The sequence below is a fragment of the Benincasa hispida genome, chromosome 7 (genome assembly GCF_009727055.1).
Source record: "Benincasa hispida cultivar B227 chromosome 7, ASM972705v1, whole genome shotgun sequence".
In the NCBI taxonomy this organism is placed as follows: domain Eukaryota; kingdom Viridiplantae; phylum Streptophyta; class Magnoliopsida; order Cucurbitales; family Cucurbitaceae; genus Benincasa; species Benincasa hispida.
In genome coordinates, this window is record NC_052355.1 from 6,661,076 (window position 1) to 6,680,007 (window position 18,932).

The window sequence follows — 18,932 nt, forward strand, 5'->3', positions numbered from 1 at the left end:
AATAGCAATTATCATTGTCTATTTAGATGACATTATCCTTACAGGAGACCATAAAGAAGTAATAAGAAATCTAAAACTTCTCTTAGCCAAGGAATTCGAAGTAAAAGACTTAGGCAACCTTAAATACTTCCTAGGGATGGAAGTGGCCTGCTCAAAAACAAGCTTGGGCATTTCTCAAAGAAAATATGTCCTTGACCTGTTAAAGAAAACTGAAATGCTTGGATGCAAGCCCACTAATACTCCAATTGACACAAACAATCACATAATCAAAGAAAACAATCACAAAATGATTAACAAAGATCAGTATCAAAGGCTAGTTGGAAAATTGATTTACCTAACTCACACAAGACCTGATATTTGTTTTGCAGTTAGTTTTGTAAGTCAATTTATGAACAGTCCAACAGAAGATAATATGCAAGCTATATACAAAATACTCAAGTACTTGAAAGGAGCTCCAGGAGAGGGATTATACTTCAAGAAATCTAAGAGAAGAAACATCGAAATCTTAACAGATGCCGATTGGGCAAACTAAAAAATAGACAAAAGATCAATTTCCAGATATTGCACCATTGTTTGGGGAAATCTAGTCACCTGGCGAAGTAAGAAACAATCTGCAGTATCAAGGAGCAGTGTCGAAGCTGAACTAAAAGCTCTAGCTCAAGAAATATGTGAAGGAATGTGGCTCAAAAGCAATCTATCTGAACTTAAAATCAAATCAAAAGAACCAGTGGAGGTACACTGTGATAATCAAACTACTATAAGTATCACCAAAGACCCAATCCATCATGATCACATAAAACATATGGACATTAATCGACACTTTATTAAAGGAAAAATTGAAAACAAAAGCATCTCACTCCATTACATACCTACCAAGAGGCAAATTGCTGACATACAAACAAAGGCCCTATTCGAGAATATGTTTTTTTTAAAAAAAGAAACAATTCATTGATATAAGAGAATAGCGGGCAAAAGCACAAAATACAAGAGGGTTATACAATGAGCTAAATAACAACCGAATAACAAAGGCCCTATTCAAGAATATGTTTGAAGACTTAAAAACCAAGCTGGACTTAATCAACATATATTGCCTAACTTGAGGGGGAGTGTTGAATATGGAAAGCTTTCTCTTACCTTGTCCATATGAAATTTATTCCCTGTAATTTGCATTTATTCTTATTCTTACCATATGTCAATTTTTATTGTTATAAGTTTTTCCATAATTGGCTATCAAAATTGTATATATAAGGGATGCTCCCTCTAGTAAAAAATCATAAGAAATATAGAAAAAAGTTCAGAATTACATCTCCTTTAGCATTGCATCACATATTCTCACTGCATCCACATTATCTCTCACATTATGTACTCTGACAATGTTTGCACCGCCGAGAACCCCTATAGTAACTGCAGCAACCGTAGCAGGATCTCGCTCTGTTGCAACCGGTCGAGAACACACTTCACCGAGAAACTTCTTTCTTGAAGGTCCAACCAACATGGGAACATGAGACAAGCCCAAACTTCTACTTGCTATCGCTGCCCGGATTTTTGGTATACCTCTTAGGATTTCCAAATTTTGCTTTGTGTTTTTTGAAAATCCAATCCCGGGATCAATAATTATCCTCCAGGCCGGGATGCCTGATAATTCCGCATCTCTAATCTTAGAGTGTAGCTCCAAGGCAATCTGATTACAAACATCATCATACTGCAAATTCTCATTGTTTTGCATTGTACATGGGTCTCCTCTCATGTGCATTGCAATATATGGCACATTAAGATCAGCAACAACCTTGTGCATTTCAGGATCCAACTCCCCTGCTGATACATCATTTACAATATGAGCCCCACTCTTGACAGCTTCTGATGCAACTTTCGAATAAAACGTATCCACAGATATGAGCTTTCCACTCATCTCTGGCATTCCTGTTATAGCTTCCAAAACCGGAATCAATCGATCCAATTCTTCTTCAACAGAAATCATAGGAGCCATAGGCCGTGTCGACTGAGCACCAATGTCAATCATATCAGCACCATCTGAAACCATCAAACGTACCTGAGAAACTGCAGCATCGATAGATTGAAACTTGCCACCATCACTAAAACTATCAGGTGTCAAATTAAGAACCCCCATAACGGAAGTCTTGCAAGACCAGTCCCATAAGCTGTTTCCAATAGGCAAAACCCTTCTCATTCCTTCTTTACCAACAAGACATTCGCCACCCGCTTTCTCCCATGTCTCAAAAAGTCCACCATGATCAGCAGCTAAAGCATGCCAGGAAGCAACAACATCTGTATCAACATCTGAACCCAGCAAGTCGATCAAAGGAGCTAGCACGAATGGCCTTTCCCAGATCCTTTCATGAGGGACGGTTAGAATATCTGAGTGTACTTTATATTTTCCATACAACAGAATATCCAAGTCAATCGGCCTTGGGCCATACCGTATACCAGCAGTACGACCCAGCTGCTTCTCTATGTTCTTAACTGCACTCAGTAGTTCATGTGGCCCAAGCTTTGTGACAGCTCTAACAGCAGAGTTAAGAAATTGAGGTTGATCAGTGACGTAAGCTGGTGCTGTTTCATACAAACAAGCATGTCTTGTAATGTGTATCCCTGACTTTTTCATTAACCGCAAAGCTTCATTGAAATTCTGCAGTCTATCACCCACATTGCTGCCTAAAGCAATCGCTATTTCTTGCTCTTTAGAACATACTTCCACCACTTTATCTTGCGACGATGAATGAATGAATGAAATTTGCAATGCTACAATGTAGAAATGGTTAATCAACAACAAGCAGAGATACTAATTCCAGCAGTAACAGCTTTTATTCATTACTCAAATTCGTAGTTTGACAAAAAGAGCCTGGCAGCATGTACAACTCAGTCTTTGTCAAGAAGGCTGAGAACAGTATTGACCAATCAATTCCAAAACAATGTTTAAAAGGCATAAACCAATGGCCAACGGAAAGAACAAAGAAAATAGAAAACAGAGAGCCAATTTTTTTCTCTCTTTAGTTTAATTTCTTTTACCGCCTACAACTTTTTCTAATCCAATGTGTAAAAAATGTGTTGGATTGTTTAAAACTACTATAATAAATATGTTCTAATGAAAATTCCAATAAGCAACAGTCCATCTATTTTTTCTTTTTGATTGGTTTGTCTTACCTACTCCTACCTCCACTCTACCGATAAATACATAAGCCTGGAGGCAATTGAAAGCAGCCACAAACAATCTTGAAAACATTGTTCAACCCATGGTGGTTTAACGACCAATTTTGATTCTTGAATCATCACACTGTCAGGATAGAAGCCCACGTACTAAAATTTATTGTAATTAATTTTTATCTTGCTCCCACCTTTCATTCTATTTGGAAAACGTTGTAATACAAAAGACTTTATCAAGTAAATACATAAACTAAGAAGATAAGAATTATTTTTAATAGACAATAATGTTCTTTTAAAATTTGAACAAGAATCCAAAATCTGAGTCTCAAAATTAGATATCAACTTTACAATACCTCCACCATATATGAATCCTCGTCTGCTGATAATTCGATGCTTCAAAATGTTCATTTGTAAGAAGAAATTGGAGTAAATGAAGCAAAAATTAGCCTCTTGGCCCTCTTCAACAAGTTTATGGATTTTCCCTTCAGACCAGGAATTGGGGCTGCATCGACAACAACAAAAAATTAACTACAAAATTTAGATGAACAATTATTCTTCTATCCCTGTAGTGATTTCAAAGCAAAGCTACTGATGTGATACAATGGTAGAAATTAGAATGTATCCCAACCCAAGTGAACAATGAAATTCCATCTTCGTTTTTATAGGAAACATCAGGCAGGTAAATTCTAGGTGAATCATCTTTTTACTATTCTTGTGTATCGTCTCCCTGTAATAGGAAGTGTAATGCCTCCAAATTTTAACACTAAATTAGGAAACATTACCAAAATTTACCCTTTGACTAACTCTACTATTTGTGATGCTATAGAAATTTCGATAGCACGAGGGAGTAACCGTAAACACTACATGCTTACAAATCACTTGGTAAACAAATTTAACTACATATACTATCAAGAAAACTAATATTCAAAATACTTTCTAATCAAGTTCAACAAGACTTTCCAAAACTCTAACATGTAACATAACTAACCAATTCAAACTAAAGTCAAACACAAACCAATCATCAAAACAAATTAAATAAACTAAGCCTATTACAACCACCCGACTCAAGGGAAACCACAAGAAGATTTAAAACTAAAATAGGATTTCACCTAGAAAGTCTTTTTTTTCTAAAAAAAGAAAAGAAAAGAAAAGAAAAATACAGGGGATTAGTAGGTTCACCAGATAGGATTGCAACTAAGATGATGCTAAATAGGGAACTTGAAAAAGTGATGAAAAATAGAGTAGTGAAAGAAAAATAGCACACCAATATTTTATGTGGAAAACCCTAATCAAGGAGAAAAACCACGGGATAAAGGGATTCTTATTAGAAAACTGATACAAAGAAATACAACAGACCACCAGCTTAAATAGAGAAAAGGGAAACCCTAGGGTACAATGAAAAAGACAAAAATGCCCCTAGAGTACAAAACCCTAATTTCAACACTCCCCCTCAAGTTGGGGCGTAGATGTCAATAAGACCCAACTTGTTTACACATGCGTCAAATAGTTGTCTGGGTAGTCCCTTTGTTAGGACATCTGCAATCTGTTGATTGGAAGGAATATAAGGAACACAAATGTTGCCACTATCAAGTCTTTCCTTGATAAAATGCCGATCAATCTCCACATGCTTTGTTCTATCATGTTGAACAGGGTTATTTGCTATGCTTATAGCTGCTTTATTATCACAGTGGAGTTTCATTGGACCGGTATGCTTTTGATCAAGGTCTTTCAAAATTTTTTCAAGCCAAATCTCTTCACAGATTCCCAGACTCATGGTCCTGTATTCTGCCTCGACACTACTTCTGGCAACACCACCTTGCTTTTTGCTTCTCCATGTAACAAGGTTGCCCCACACAAAGGTACAATACCCTGATGTTGATTTTCTGTCTACTACAGATCCTGCCCAATCAGCATCGGTGTAAGCTTCGATGCATTGCCTTTCAGTTTTCTTGAACATCAAGCCTTTCCCTGGAGAGGTTTTCAGATATCTCAAAATGCGCTCCACTGCTCTCATGTGTTCTTCGTATGGAGACTGCATGAACTGACTTACCATACTTACTGCATAAGAGATGTCGGGTCTAGTATGAGAGAGATATATTAATTTCCTAACAAGTCGTTGATATCTTTCTTTGCTCACTGGAACACCTTTACTCATATTACTTAACTTTGCATTTGCTTCTATAGGGGTATCAACTGGTTTGCAACCCATCATACATATTTCCTTAAGCAAGTCCAGAGTATACTTCCGTTGGGAAACTGAAATTCCTTCTTTCGATTGAGCAACTTCCATTCCAAGGAAGTATCTTAGTTTTCCAAGGTCCTTGATTTCAAATTCCTCAGCCATCTTCGCCTTCAATCGGTCAATCTCTGAGGTATCATTGCCTGAAATAACAATGTCATCCACATAAACAATCAAAATTGCAATTTTTTCGGATACTGACCTTTTAGTAAACAGAGTATGATCAGAATGACCCTGTTTATATCCTTGCGACTTTACAAACATAGTAAACCTGCCAAACCAAGCCCTTGGTGACTGTTTTAGCCCATATAAGGACTTTCTTAATCTGCAAACTCGGTGATTAAACTGTTTCTCGAATCCTGGGGGAGGACTCATATAGACTTCTTCCTCCAACTCTCTATTAAGAAAGGCATTCTTCACATCGAGCTGGTGAAGGGGCCAATCCTTATTAATTGCAACAGAAAGGAGGACCCGAACTGTGTTTAGCTTTGCAACTGGCAAAAAAGTCTCGGAATAATCAACCTCGAAAGTCTGAGTAAAACCCCTGGCAACTAATCTAGCTTTGTATCTGTCAACTGTTCCATCGAGCCTATACTTTATTGTGAACACCCATTACATCTGACTGCTTTATGACCACTTGGAAGATTGACTTGATCCCACATATGATTTTTCTCGAGAGCTCTCATTTCTTCCATAACTGCAGCTTTCTATTCAGGACTTTCCAAAGCTGTGTGTATACTATTTGGTATCACCACTGTGTCTAGGTTTGTAGTGAGGGCCTTGAACTCAGGAGACAAATTACTATAGGACAAGTAACTCTGCAACGGATATTTAGTACATGATCTAGTACCTTTCCTTAGGGCAATCGGAAGATCAAGGGATTCATCTTTGTCTTTACTTTCTTCTGACATACTGTACTCACCCTCCGATTCTGTTATTTTCCCACTCTCAACATTTTTTCCAGCGGGAATAAGAGACGCTTCTTTTCCAGGTTCTACCATGTTCTCAAGAGTCACACAATCATCTGTCTCTGCACCATCATCGACCTCAATCACATCTTTATTGTCATTATCTTCCCTGCTTTTGCTCTCAACGTTTTCAACACAAGCATCAGTTTTATCACATTTATTATCATGATTAGGGATAGGACTACTAGTACCTGGAACTGATCTCTGTTCAGACTCATGGACTGGAGCCGGAGAGATAACAGGCGGCGCTATTTCCTTCCTGAGATTCTTCCTATAGTATGTGATCCAAGGGACTTGTTTGGTTGGGAGGATAGGTGCATTGGTAATTCTTCAAAGAATGACTGGGACCCCAATTGGTTTCTTCACTAGTATGCTCCCCCTGAAGAGAACCATTGGGAAAGAATGGATGATCTTCAAAGAATGTCACATCCATAGAGACAAAGTATTTTCGGGAAGAGGGATGATAACACTTGTATCCACGCTGATGTAGAGGGTACCCTACAAAGACACACTTCTGTGCCCGAGGGGTAAACTTGGTACGATTAGGGCCGTGTGTATGGTCGAACACCACACAGCCAAAGACACAAAGGGGTACATCAGAAAGAAGTTTGGTATTTGGGTAAGACTCTTTGAAGAAGTCTAAGGGGGTTTGGAATTTTAGGACCCGGGATGGCATGTGATTTATTAGATGGGTTGCTGCTGGGTCGCTGGTCGCCGGTCGCTGGGTCTGGCGACTGGTCGTTCCGTCTTCGAAGGAGTCGGCCGGCGGGTGGTAGGGCGGTGGCGGCTGATCTTCACGAAAGTGGGGAAGAAGAGATTGGAAGTATCTGTCAATGGCTTTTTGGATAATACTGATTATATCTGGGTTATTGGTTTGGGATTCTCCTATTGGATTTTCCTCAATGGTGACCAGGGTTTCGTCTCCATACTCTGATACCATGACGAAAAACATAGTAGAGAAAGAAAAATAGCATACCAATATTTTACGTGGAAAACCCTAATCAGGGAGAAAAACCACGGGATAAAAGGATTCTTATTAGAAAATTGATACAAAGAAATACAACAGACCACTAGCTTAAATAGAGAAAAGGGAAACCCTAGGGTACAATGAAAAAGACAAAAATGCTCCTAGAGAACAAAACCCTAATTTCAACAAAAAGATTGATTATTAGGCGTCTTTTAAATTTATACTGTTTAAGAACTTTCCATCTGACAGGGGTCAATATGTACGAGTAATTAACCCACACCTGAAGGGCTACCAAACAACATACAAGTAACCACTGCAAATTACATAATAATTATATACGCTTGATAAACATGGAAGGTATCCAACAATAATTGACACATCATGGAATGCTATAAAGCACCAACACTCTTAAAACGGCGATGTGTCGGTGTTAGACACCGACACACCCCTAACACGTGTCCGACACGCCAACTGGCGTGTCCATTAATTTACTATTAATTTTTTTATTTCCAACACGGTAGGACATCTCTAGGACACGCCTAGGACATGTGAGCTGCAAATTTAAAAAACAAAAACAGTTAAAACCCATTATGGGCATTTTAAGCCCAAGCCCAATCCAACTTTTTAAAATTTTTAAACTTGTTTTGCCACACTTACTGACGCATTTGCTGAAGAGTCTCCCACGCACGCCCACCCACCCACAATTCTTCCTCCTTCATCAAACGCCAACGACTTGAAGACCACCCACCACCGGCAATTTGAAGACCCTCCACACCGGCGACTTGAAAACCCTCCAATTCTCCACTGCCAGCAACTTTGGTTTTTTTCCCTCCCATTTCTGTTTGTTTTCCTTTTGTTTTTATTTTCTTTCCCATTTTTGTTTCTCATACCTTCTATTTTGTCCTTTTTTTCCATTTCTGGTTTTCTTCCTTTTTTTATCATCTTTTTTCTCCATTTCCGTTTTTTCTTCCTTTTGTTAAATCTTTTTTTTCCCCCTTTTTTTTGCCTCACAGTGGTTGCATTTTTACAATATGTTTATATGCACAACATACATTTATTTTTATAAAAAAAATAACAATAATGTGCCTCCAATGTGTCGTGTCCTACTTTTTTGGAAATTGACATGTCATCATGTTGGTGTTATGTCGTATTCGTGTCGCATGTCAGTGTCAGTGCTTCTTAGATGGAATGCACTTACTTCCTATTGACGTTCCTTGCGCTCACTCACCACTCAAGTTTAACTTTCACAAAAACTTTCTGAGATTGAATCCTTCAAGACACATTGACCCCAACTGGTCATGTCCAGGGCCAACGACATTCATGTCAGTCTCCAATGACTTTATCCAGGCCATCAACGCACTCCACCAACCACACTTACTTCATCCAAGGCTACCAACGGTCTCTGTCAGCCCTAAGTGATTTTATCCAAGGCCACTGATGCCACTGATCTATCTGTCGACCCCAAGTGATTCCACCAAGGGCTATCGATGTTCTAAAGAATTCTCAATATCTACCTTTCTAAACTCGTCGCACCAACCCTAACTAAATCAACAAGGTCATCTATGCTACTCTAAAACGTGTTTTATGCCAGAACCACAGAAGAGAAAATCATGTTTTCAAAATCCAACACATACTTAACTAGATAATCTCAATAAACCCATTATACTTATAAACCACAAGAACACATAATAATATTTCAGAATGCTAGTCATTACAAGTCCTACATACTCCAAGCACATCAGAATTGTGTAATTTAATTTGAAAGGTTTAGAGTTCTAAGGCCTAAAAGTCACCGGAACAGACTTGGGTCCTCACTGAAAAGCATTCCAATAGTTCCAAAACTATTTCGAATCTACAAATATGACCTTACTAGTTCGAAAGGAAATTTAGAATATTTTAGCCATTGAAACTTACCCAAATGGATTTTGATCACTGCTGAAATGCGTCCGAATAACGCCACCAAAAGTTGCTGGAACGTCGCTGTTGGAGATTCACGAAGCAAAAGGTCGCCGCGCCCTAATGTTTGCCGGAACTGCACCTGTTTCAGTCCCCAGCCGTCGCTCGTCGCACTTCGTGCCGCCAGAGGAAGGAAAACGATTGGGAAGGGGACGGCTGATGGAAAGAGAGAGAGGAAAGGTATCTAGTGCCAGGTATATTTTATTTAATCCTTTTCATTCTCTTCTCTTTTTCTTGTTAACATATCAAAGTTCTACAAATATTGAGCTCTTCATTTTATGGAAATATCGATATCATGAAAATTTAGAGATATTTGATATCAATGGATCAAAATTGTTACAATTAGTTGATAAAATTTGATTGCGATTTAATTAGACTATAATTGATAATTTTTAATCATCATTTCTATATGGTAAAATAACATTTAGATGTATATTATAAATGTCTGTGTATATGATGTGATGAAAAGAAAGGGAACAATAATACAAAATAATATAAATTCACATAAATTCAATTTTAGAGTAAATGATGTAAAAAATTTAATGAAAAAGATTTGAATGAGGTATAAAAATAAACATAGGTTCTTTTTGTAGCTTTTCCAAATTTAATTTCTTTAGAAATTAAAGTTTTGGATTGAAAATAAAGTTGAAATTTGAGAAAAGTTGGGAATGAAAAAGTAACGCATTGAAAAAGCTTAATATTTCGTCAGAAATGACATTGGTGTGTGAAACTATACAATTGTGTGTAATCATGATTATAAAACTGAAAAATTTTAACTGAACTAACATATTTAATTCAAACAAAAAAATAAAAAAAAAATCGAATTTTTTCAAAATTTCATTGAAATTGTGGAAAACAGAAAAAAATATCGAAAATTTCTCAAATCTTCAAAATTTCTCGAGATTTTCTCAAAATGGGGAAAACAAAATTTTGAGACCATCGAAATCTCGAAATTTTGATGAAAATATTGAGATTTTAATGGAAATTTTCCATCATGGGTGAGATACATTCTTGTCTAAAGGTTACTTAAGGCATGTTTGATAACATTTTCATTTCCTATTTCTTGTTTTTAAGAAACAAAAGTTAAAAATAGTTTGATAATTATTTCATGTTTCTAGTTTCTTGTATTCTTTCTCCTTACCTTCCTCTTATTTTGTAATTTAACTATAATTTAGGGTTGTTTTCAAATATTCTAAAATGAGCCAATTTATTTACAATAGCTAAATGTCACTTTCAATGGACAATGATAAATATTGATAAACCTGACCCAAATAGACAAAGATATTTTGCTATATTTGAAAATATTAGAGTAGTTTTGTCATTTAAAATAATTACCCTATAACATAATAATGTCAAATAAAAAATATATCTAACATGTATTAAAATATAAAAAAAATAATTATATAACATTTACATAATCAAATACAAATAATAATTATATATAAAAAAATAAACTATCAAATACAATTAAGTCCTAATGCAAAATTAACAACAATTTGATGTGCAATATTATTTTGTACTTGAATCATGTGTCATAAATAATCTATGTTTGTACGAGGTTTCCGGAGAAATTTGTTTCTTGGAATTTGAACTTTTGTATTTGTATTGATTTCAATATAGCAAGTGCAATCTCTAATATATAATTCTTTGATGCGTTTAAAATAAACTTTAATCTTTAAGTTGGTTTATCTTCTTGGATGATCAACCTTTGAACTTATTGACCTTCTTAGTTGATCGATTTTTGAGCTTATTGATTTTCTTGGATGATCGACCTTTGGGCTTGTCGATCTTTTTCAACGATCAACTTTTGGGCTTGTTGATCTTCTTGCATGAGGGCTTGTTAATCTTCTTGGATGATTGACCTTTGGGCTTGATGATCTTCTTGAACTTGAGTTGGTGTTGTTGTTGATGTTGATTGGATGCGATGTGGTTCAATCTCTAGTACTTGATCCTCTGATTCTCTCTCGGTTGAATGCGTACGTTTGATGTATAAAAGCAAAGCGTCTGGATGTTCTTGAGCTTGTTAATGTTGATTGGATGCGATGTGGTTCAATCTCTAGTACTTGATCCTTTGATTCTCTCTCGGTTGAATGCGTACGTTTGATGTATAAAAGCAAAGCGTCTGGATGTTCTTGAGCTTGGATCTTGGAAGCTTGGATCTTGGAAGAATGCTGGTAACTTCAAAGGATTTTAGTTTTCAAGTGTGGTTAAGTTCAGGAGTAGGATTTCAAGTGTGATTAATTTCAAAAGTAGGATTTTAGTCGATTTCAAGTGTGGTTAATTTCAGGAGTAGGATTTCAATCTTGAGTTTAGGCGTCTTCTGATTGTTGGGAAATTCTCTCTAGGTCCTCTAGAGTGTAGAATTGTTGACCCCACAAATGAATAGAGCTCCTCTATTTATAGAGTTCTCTAGTGGGCCTCATGGGCTTGGGCTCTGTTGGTCCATGGGTCTAGCGTTTGGGTCTTAGTTGGATTTGAGCTTGATTTGATATTTGGTCAAATTAAGCCCATTTTTGGGCTTAGTTAGACTTTAACCCAAATAATAACATCAAATTGAGTCAAATTAATCTTATTTGATTCAACGGTCATGATGAAACCATGTGGTATCATTAGAATTTATCGACTTCAATTTGGAACACATGTCAACTCCTAATTGATCACAAATTTGATGATTTGGAATTTCGTTGACGTGACAATTTGTGATTCGTCCAAATTTCTCAGTCAACAAATGTCCCTTATCGAGATTTATGCACATATATGGGGATGAATCTCAAAAAATATAAAGTTGAAATCAAAGTTCAAATATATCTATTCTTAAATTTAATCTCAAATGATGTGTTAGTCTAACTATGAATTTAGTACATAAGTTTAACTCGATTTTGGGATAAAATTTGGAAGATGACCAAATTTTAATTTGAGATTTTACCCCAATTTGATTTAGAAATAGGTATAAGAACCTAAATTTGGATAAATTTGATATAAATTTTGAAAGATGTCCAAATTTGAATTTTACATCAATTTGAGATTTTATTCTTAATTTAATTTTACTTGGATAAAAGTCTAAATTAATTTGGAATATGTCTAAATTTTAATTTGAGATTTTAAATACAATTTAATCTCAATGTTGAACAATTTGATTTTTTTTAATAAAATTTGAAATATGGCTAAATTTTAATTTGAGATTTTGTCACAATTTGATTTGGAAATAGGATAAAGTTAAACTTGATTTGAATTCGCGATAAAATTTGAAATATGACCAAATTCTAATTTGAGATTTTACCTCAATTTGATTTGGATGGAGGATAAAAGCTAAATATTCCTAAATCATTTAAGCGGAAGAAGCATAATAGGTTAGGGTTAGGATTAAATAGCGCAAGAGAGAGTCTTTCCCGCTCCGTGGGGTACGAAATTACGCTATCGAAAAGCAGCGAGGAAAGAATAGGAATGAATAGGAGTACTATTCTGTTGCCGAAAAGAGCTTCTTAGCCAACACTCACTAAGATAGAGCTATTAGAGTTCTCGGGTCAGCTCCCGGGGATAGTAATAAATTCAATATACATCGTGAGTATTTTCGAGAATTGGGTTGGTGTTCCGTGTACCGTCAGTACAAGATCGAAAAGAATGCATTGGATGGATGCACCGGGCATTGAGAAGGAAGGACGCTTTCAGAGCGAAAGGCCATGGGGAGATACCGTCTGTGATCCATGGATCTCCGATCGGAAACCGTATCCAAGCTCCATGGCTAGTCTAGCTAATTCCATACGTCTAACCAAAAAATCCTTTTCTTCTTCCAACTTTTAGATCTTCCCATTCAAAATTTGATTTTAATTATGAAATTTGGAATATAGTCAAATTTTAATTTGAGATGAATTTGAGATAAAATTTGGAATATTTTCAAATTTAAAATTGATGGTAATGGATTTTGATATCATTTGATTTAAGACTAATCCATTCAAACCGACTAAGAATCTTAAATTCAAATTTAAAAATAAGATATTTTGATTCAAATTCTATTAAAATCTTTTATGATAAGATAAGATTTTAGTAGAGAAATCCAAATTAAATAGGAAATTGAGTCCATCTTGGCTTCTATAATTAGCTCAACCACATACATTTTTCTCATTCTCATCTTCACTCCTCTTCTTTTTCTTCTTCTCTTTTTTTTTCTTCCTTCTTTCTTTTTTTTTTTCTTTTTTCTCCTTTTTTTCTTTTTTTTATTATATATTTACTAAACTTGCCCCTACCTTTTTTTCTTTTTTTTTTTTTTTTTTTGTTCATGAGCTACAACTATTCAAATTGAGGGAGTAATCCTTTTCTTTTTTGCCAACTCATCATTATTTTTTTACAAAGGGTGAGTTTTTTTATCATTTTTTTTGCAGCAATGGCCCACTGCATAACCATCTCCTTGACACATATAGAGATAACCACGAAAAAGTCTAAATAGCCCTATTATACCACCACTTCTTAATCAACATGGGGATCATCCCGAAAAGATCTAACAACCCCCATTTAATCAACATAGGGACAACCTTGGAAAGGTCTACCCTATTATATCGCCACTTCTTAATCAATATGGGGATGACCATGGAAAGGTCTAACAATCTCAATACAGGGATGACCTCGGAAAAGTCTGTCCTATCATATCTTGGTCAACATGGGGATGACCCCTGTAAGGTCTAACAATCCCCATTTGATCCACATAGGGATGACCCCGAAAAAGTCTACCTTATTATATTGCCACTTCTCGATCAACATGGGGATGACCCCGGAAAGGTCTAACAACCCCCATTTGATCAACATAAGGATGATCCTGGAAAGGTCTTGTAGGAGTATATCAGCATGCAGCAGAAGCAACAAGGATCAATAAGCATTCTAATTCATTAATTTTGGCTATAAATAAAGCATGCTTATACAAAGACAAGAGGATTTTAAGTCACACCTTTGTAAAACCTTTTGAATCTCTAATTCAAATGCAAATCTTCTCCAAATCTTATTATGGACCACCTCAAGGTCTTCCCTGCTATTCTCTTAGAGTCTTAGATTGAGTTGTGGGACTCAAAATAAGCTTGAATGAAGGGAATTTGGAGAAGAAGCTCACTGCAGATTGAGTTTTCAACAAAACTTCAGCAAGTACAAATAATTTGCATGAGCGATTTCCACTTCAATTTTCTCTATTTATTGCAGGACAATCATGCAATGGAGATTGCTGCATGAGGAGCACCCCATGCTTGGAAGATTGAATCAAGAAGAAGTGATTTTTTAGTGAGCTACTTGGTGAAGGTGAGAGGAGTTTTCCAACTTTTCACAAATTTATGTTTTCCAAATTTGTCTCCAATTTATAAAACGATTTCCAAAATCAATTTGATTTCAAAATTTGAAAACATTATTAATTTTACAAAATTAATTTGATAAATTAATTTTCTAATAAAATTAATAATAAATAAATAATTAAACATTTATTCATGAATTTACACAAATAATTAATAATAAAATTAATTTTACACAAATTCCACCTTCATGAACCTTTATTCATGAATTTATTATTAAATAAATAATTAATAATAAAATTAATTTTACACAAATTCCACCTTCATGAACTCTTATTCATGAACTTAATATTTAAATCATATTTAAATATTAATTAAATTTTCCAACTCCATTTAATTCCAAAATTAAACGCATAATTATAACACATATAATTACTCATTCCCTTAATTCTAATTTGAATGTTTCAAATTAAATTATCATGCTACTCTAAGACTAATCCATTTATGAGCTAGTAGGGGGACATCGTGGACCTACAGATCATGGGCTCCAACGATCTAAAATTAATTTGCTAAACTCTTTACACTGAATTAACCCTCATTCGTTAACTAATGAGTCACTCCACTAAAGCCTATAGTTGCACTTCCCTCACTGTAAATATATTATGTCCACTCGATATAACCATGATTAGTAAGTTAACCCTTTACAGGTTGTTCGTAATAACGGCTGGGTCAAATGTCTGTTTTACCCTCGAGATTACCTCTTGTTCCTTAAGTCCCACTAATCTTCTAATGAACAATTGGTTTGTGATCCAATCAACAAACCAAGTCTCTCTAGGGCCAATGAGAGGGTGTGGCCCCTTTTTCAAGACTCGAAGTCAGCACTTAAAGGAACAACCTCTCTACTATCCCTAAAAGTGGGTAGGAGCGAATTCTATCTTATACTCTATGTCCCCAACTATCTACCCAGTCTTATCCTTGAAATGAAGGTTTATTGAGCTGACGCTGTTGAGCTTACCCTCACTATGCAAATCTAAGGATAATCCTAAATAAAAAAAAGTTCATAGTTAGCTCAGGATTAAGGTCAAGTTACCTAGGTCATCGCTTTGAAATAGTCGGTCTTAAATAGAAACAACCGTATAAAGTAAGAGTGACTGGTTACGTGGTTCGATCTTGTACAAACCCATTGCACAGGACACCCCCACTCCTCATGTCATAACACGTACGAATTAGGATCACATCGTCTGTAGCACTTTACAACTTGTTGTAACAACTACAGAGTGGGCCGCATCCAATAGTGTTACCAGAATAAGGCACCCAACCTTATTCATATACTATAGATCATTTTGACTATTTACTCAAACCTGATCCACTTTTATGTCTTCACATAAAGTTTAAGTACTCATGTAATAGTCATGGATCTTTTAGTTTATTGGATTTTCAGAATAAGTTTTATTGTTTACAAACTACGAGTTTTAGGACATAAAACCAAATAGGTCTAACAATCCCCATTTGATCCACATAAGGATGACCCCAGAAAGGTTTACCCTATTATATTGTCTTTTCTAGATAAACATAGTGATGACCTTGGAAAGGTCTAACAATCCCCATTTGATCAACATGGAGATGACGTCGGAAAGGTCTACCTTATTATATCAGCACTTGATCAACATAAGGATGACCCCAAAAAGGTCCAACAACCCTATTTGATCGACATAGGGATGACCCCAGAAAGGCCTATCCTATTATATCACCACTTGATCAATGTAAGGATGACCCCGAAAAGGTCCAACAACCCTATTTTATCACTTATTGATTCGATTTTGAAGATAAGGCAAATATGCCATCGAGTTTTGAAGATGAGGCGAATATGCCATCAAAATTTGAAGATGGGGAGAATATGTCATCAAGCTTTTGAGTAAAGTCGGGTAGACCGAATCACATATGAGGCAAAGCCAGGTGGACTAGACTTGGCGATGAGGTGGATCCAGGCGAACCAAACTTGATTTTGCATATGCGAGGCTATACTAACATTTTTTAAAAGGAAGCGAAGCTACACCAACATTTTGGGGAGGAGTGAAGTTGCACCAACATTTTGGAGAAGAAGCGAAGTCTCACCTATTGGGATTGGTGTCCTAATTCTCCTAGTGTCTCGTAGTTTGTAAACATTTTGTACACATTGTTATTAAAAAAATAAATTTTATTTTATTTGCATATACTCAAATCCAATAAACTAAGATTCGTGGTTATTTTATGTAACTTAAGCATGTATGTGAGACATACAAATGGATCATGCCTTAAGTAATAGCCCAAATGGTCTGTAGTATAAGGATAAAGGAGGGATACCCTATCCTGGTGTACGGATACGACATGCTTTGTAGATATTTATAAGTGTTGTAAAGTGCTACAAATGGTCTGATCCTTATCATTCATGTGGAGACATGCGAGCGACGGTGTCCTATACAAAGAGTTTGTATAAGATTGGACCACGAGATGATTAGTCTCTTTATATAACGTCGTTGATAATTGAGACTTACATTTCATTAAAATGACCATAGGTGACATGATCTTAATCCTGAGTGAGTTGAGAACTCCTGCCTATGAGGGCGGTTCTTTGATTAATATGGGTGAGAGTGGCCAGATTGCCAACTAAACAAGCCTACCTTTTTGGGGATTCATCTGATTGGAAAGTTGGGAACTCAGCTATAGAAGATGGAATTCACTCCTTCCCCAAAGCAGGGGTAAGTAGATAAATTGCTCCTTTAAGGGCTGATTTCGGGTCTTGAACATAATGGTCACACCCTCTCTTTGGAAGAGAGAACTTGATAACGGGCAGAAATGCACGTTATCATAGTGCTAAGTTCTTAAACAATGTTGGCTTGCGTTGATAAAACATGTTAAATTGCGTCAAAAAAGCATCAAATTCATAATATTGCGGTCGCATGCGTTCATCGCATAGAAACAGTTGATTTTTGTATTTTTATGTAGAAAATGCGTTGACGCAAGGCGGAAATTGCGATCATAGAAAATCATTGGTCGAGCGTAGCATTACTATAAGGCTTTACGGTGATTGTGCTCACAACATTTGCTCAAGAAGGATTGCCGCAACTTGGTCAGCGCAACTTGGTGGGCGCATCTGGGTGAAAGGCATAATTAATCACAATGGGACAGAAAGCTGATAACAGTCGAATCCGAATTAAGCTGACAGCCGCTAACGATAACAAGTACATTCAGCTTTTCGGTGACAAATATTCGGTGCATCAGTCAGAGTATTAAAGTCATCCCATCTGAGTAATCATAAGAGAGAAGCCGCCTTCACCCCGAAGCTTTATAAATACAAAAGGCATCCTTCAGAAAAGGGTTCAGCTATTTTATGAGTTCATCGTTGTGTTCATAGTTTTAGCCTTGTTCTTAGATTTTCAAGGCGGACGCAAGAGAAGAAGGTTGTACTGACAGATCGTTCCGGTAAGCTTAGGAGAGCGCCGGAAGCTTCAAGGACAGAGAGAGGGCCGACACCTGCGGAAGCAGGAATATCTTTGGAACTGAATAGAGATTGACAGTGTAAAAGCCTCGGTCAGCAAGGAATTGCTACCAAGCTCTCTACCTTTATCTTCCATTGTTATTTTGTACTCAAACTCAGTTATAAAAATGGAATTTCCTTCTCTATATCTGTTCACTTTCTGTTATTTATGCATGAGTAGCTGAATTTGTTGAATGGGTTGAGAAGCATTTAGCTAGCACAACTTGGAATCTTCATTCTATGCGATTATCTTGTATTATGTATGCTTCATTCGTCCATTAGAGATACTCGGGAGGGTAGTCTAAGGACAGGATCTAGGCTTGGGAAAATCAGGTTAGAATCTAGGCTCGGGAGAGTCAGATTAGAACGCATAATCAAGAGATAGGAGCTTAGGAATAAGCACTATTTACTATTAACGCATCGTATGCGTTCTAAAGATAGGATATGATTGTGTGCGGTCACCTTGCCTTTATGCATCTTGCATCATTGCATAGGACAAGAGTAGAGACTTAGGAATAAGCTCTATGGACACTTTTGCATTCAACACATGCATTCTAGACTTAGGAGCATCGCATTTGCATTGGAAATGGATACTTGACTGTGCATAGTTGGTAGCATGATTGCATAGTTTGACGCATTCCCAAGTTAATGTAGCAAAGACCTTCTCAACCCAAAGTTCATTCCGCATACTCCAGTGCATCATTCACACCATCTAACTTTTCTCAATCCGTCCGCATTTATTTATTTTTCATCCCAGCAAACAACAACTCAACAATATATTGATTATTTGGTTACCGTAAAGTTTTCTAAAGAATTACCAACGCAACCTGTTTTCACAAGTCCTAAGTTCGACTCT

General features: G+C 36.2%; 1 protein-coding gene across 2 annotated transcripts; it reads right to left on the bottom strand.

The window, feature by feature from the left end:
- Positions 1-1,142: 1,142 nt before the first annotated feature.
- On the bottom strand, positions 1,143-9,499 carry LOC120081597 (folate synthesis bifunctional protein, mitochondrial-like). Of its 2 annotated transcripts, XM_039036623.1 has the most exons (3): positions 9,251-9,499; positions 3,516-3,664; positions 1,143-2,760 (listed from the first exon to the last, which is right to left on the bottom strand). In XM_039036623.1, the coding sequence occupies exons 2-3, from the start codon at positions 3,568-3,570 to the stop codon at positions 1,301-1,303; spliced, it is 1,515 nt and encodes a 504-aa protein (XP_038892551.1). In that variant the 5' UTR covers positions 3,571-3,664; positions 9,251-9,499; the 3' UTR covers positions 1,143-1,300. The 2 variants fall into 2 exon arrangements, with proteins under 2 accessions (XP_038892551.1, XP_038892552.1); XM_039036624.1 differs by lacking the exons at positions 3,516-3,664; positions 9,251-9,499 and adding an exon at positions 3,163-3,487.
- Positions 9,500-18,932: the final 9,433 nt, after the last annotated feature.

Bases quoted from the DNA above. Each gene is read 5' to 3' on its own strand.
- LOC120081597 (XM_039036624.1), bottom strand. From the start codon at position 3,241: ATGTTTTCAAGATTGTTTGTGGCTGCTTTCAATTGCCTCCAGGCTTAT. The intron at 2,761-3,162 runs GTAAGACAAACC...TCTACATTGTAG, and splicing joins TAGAGTGGAGGTAGGAGTAG to CATTGCAAATTTCATTCATT.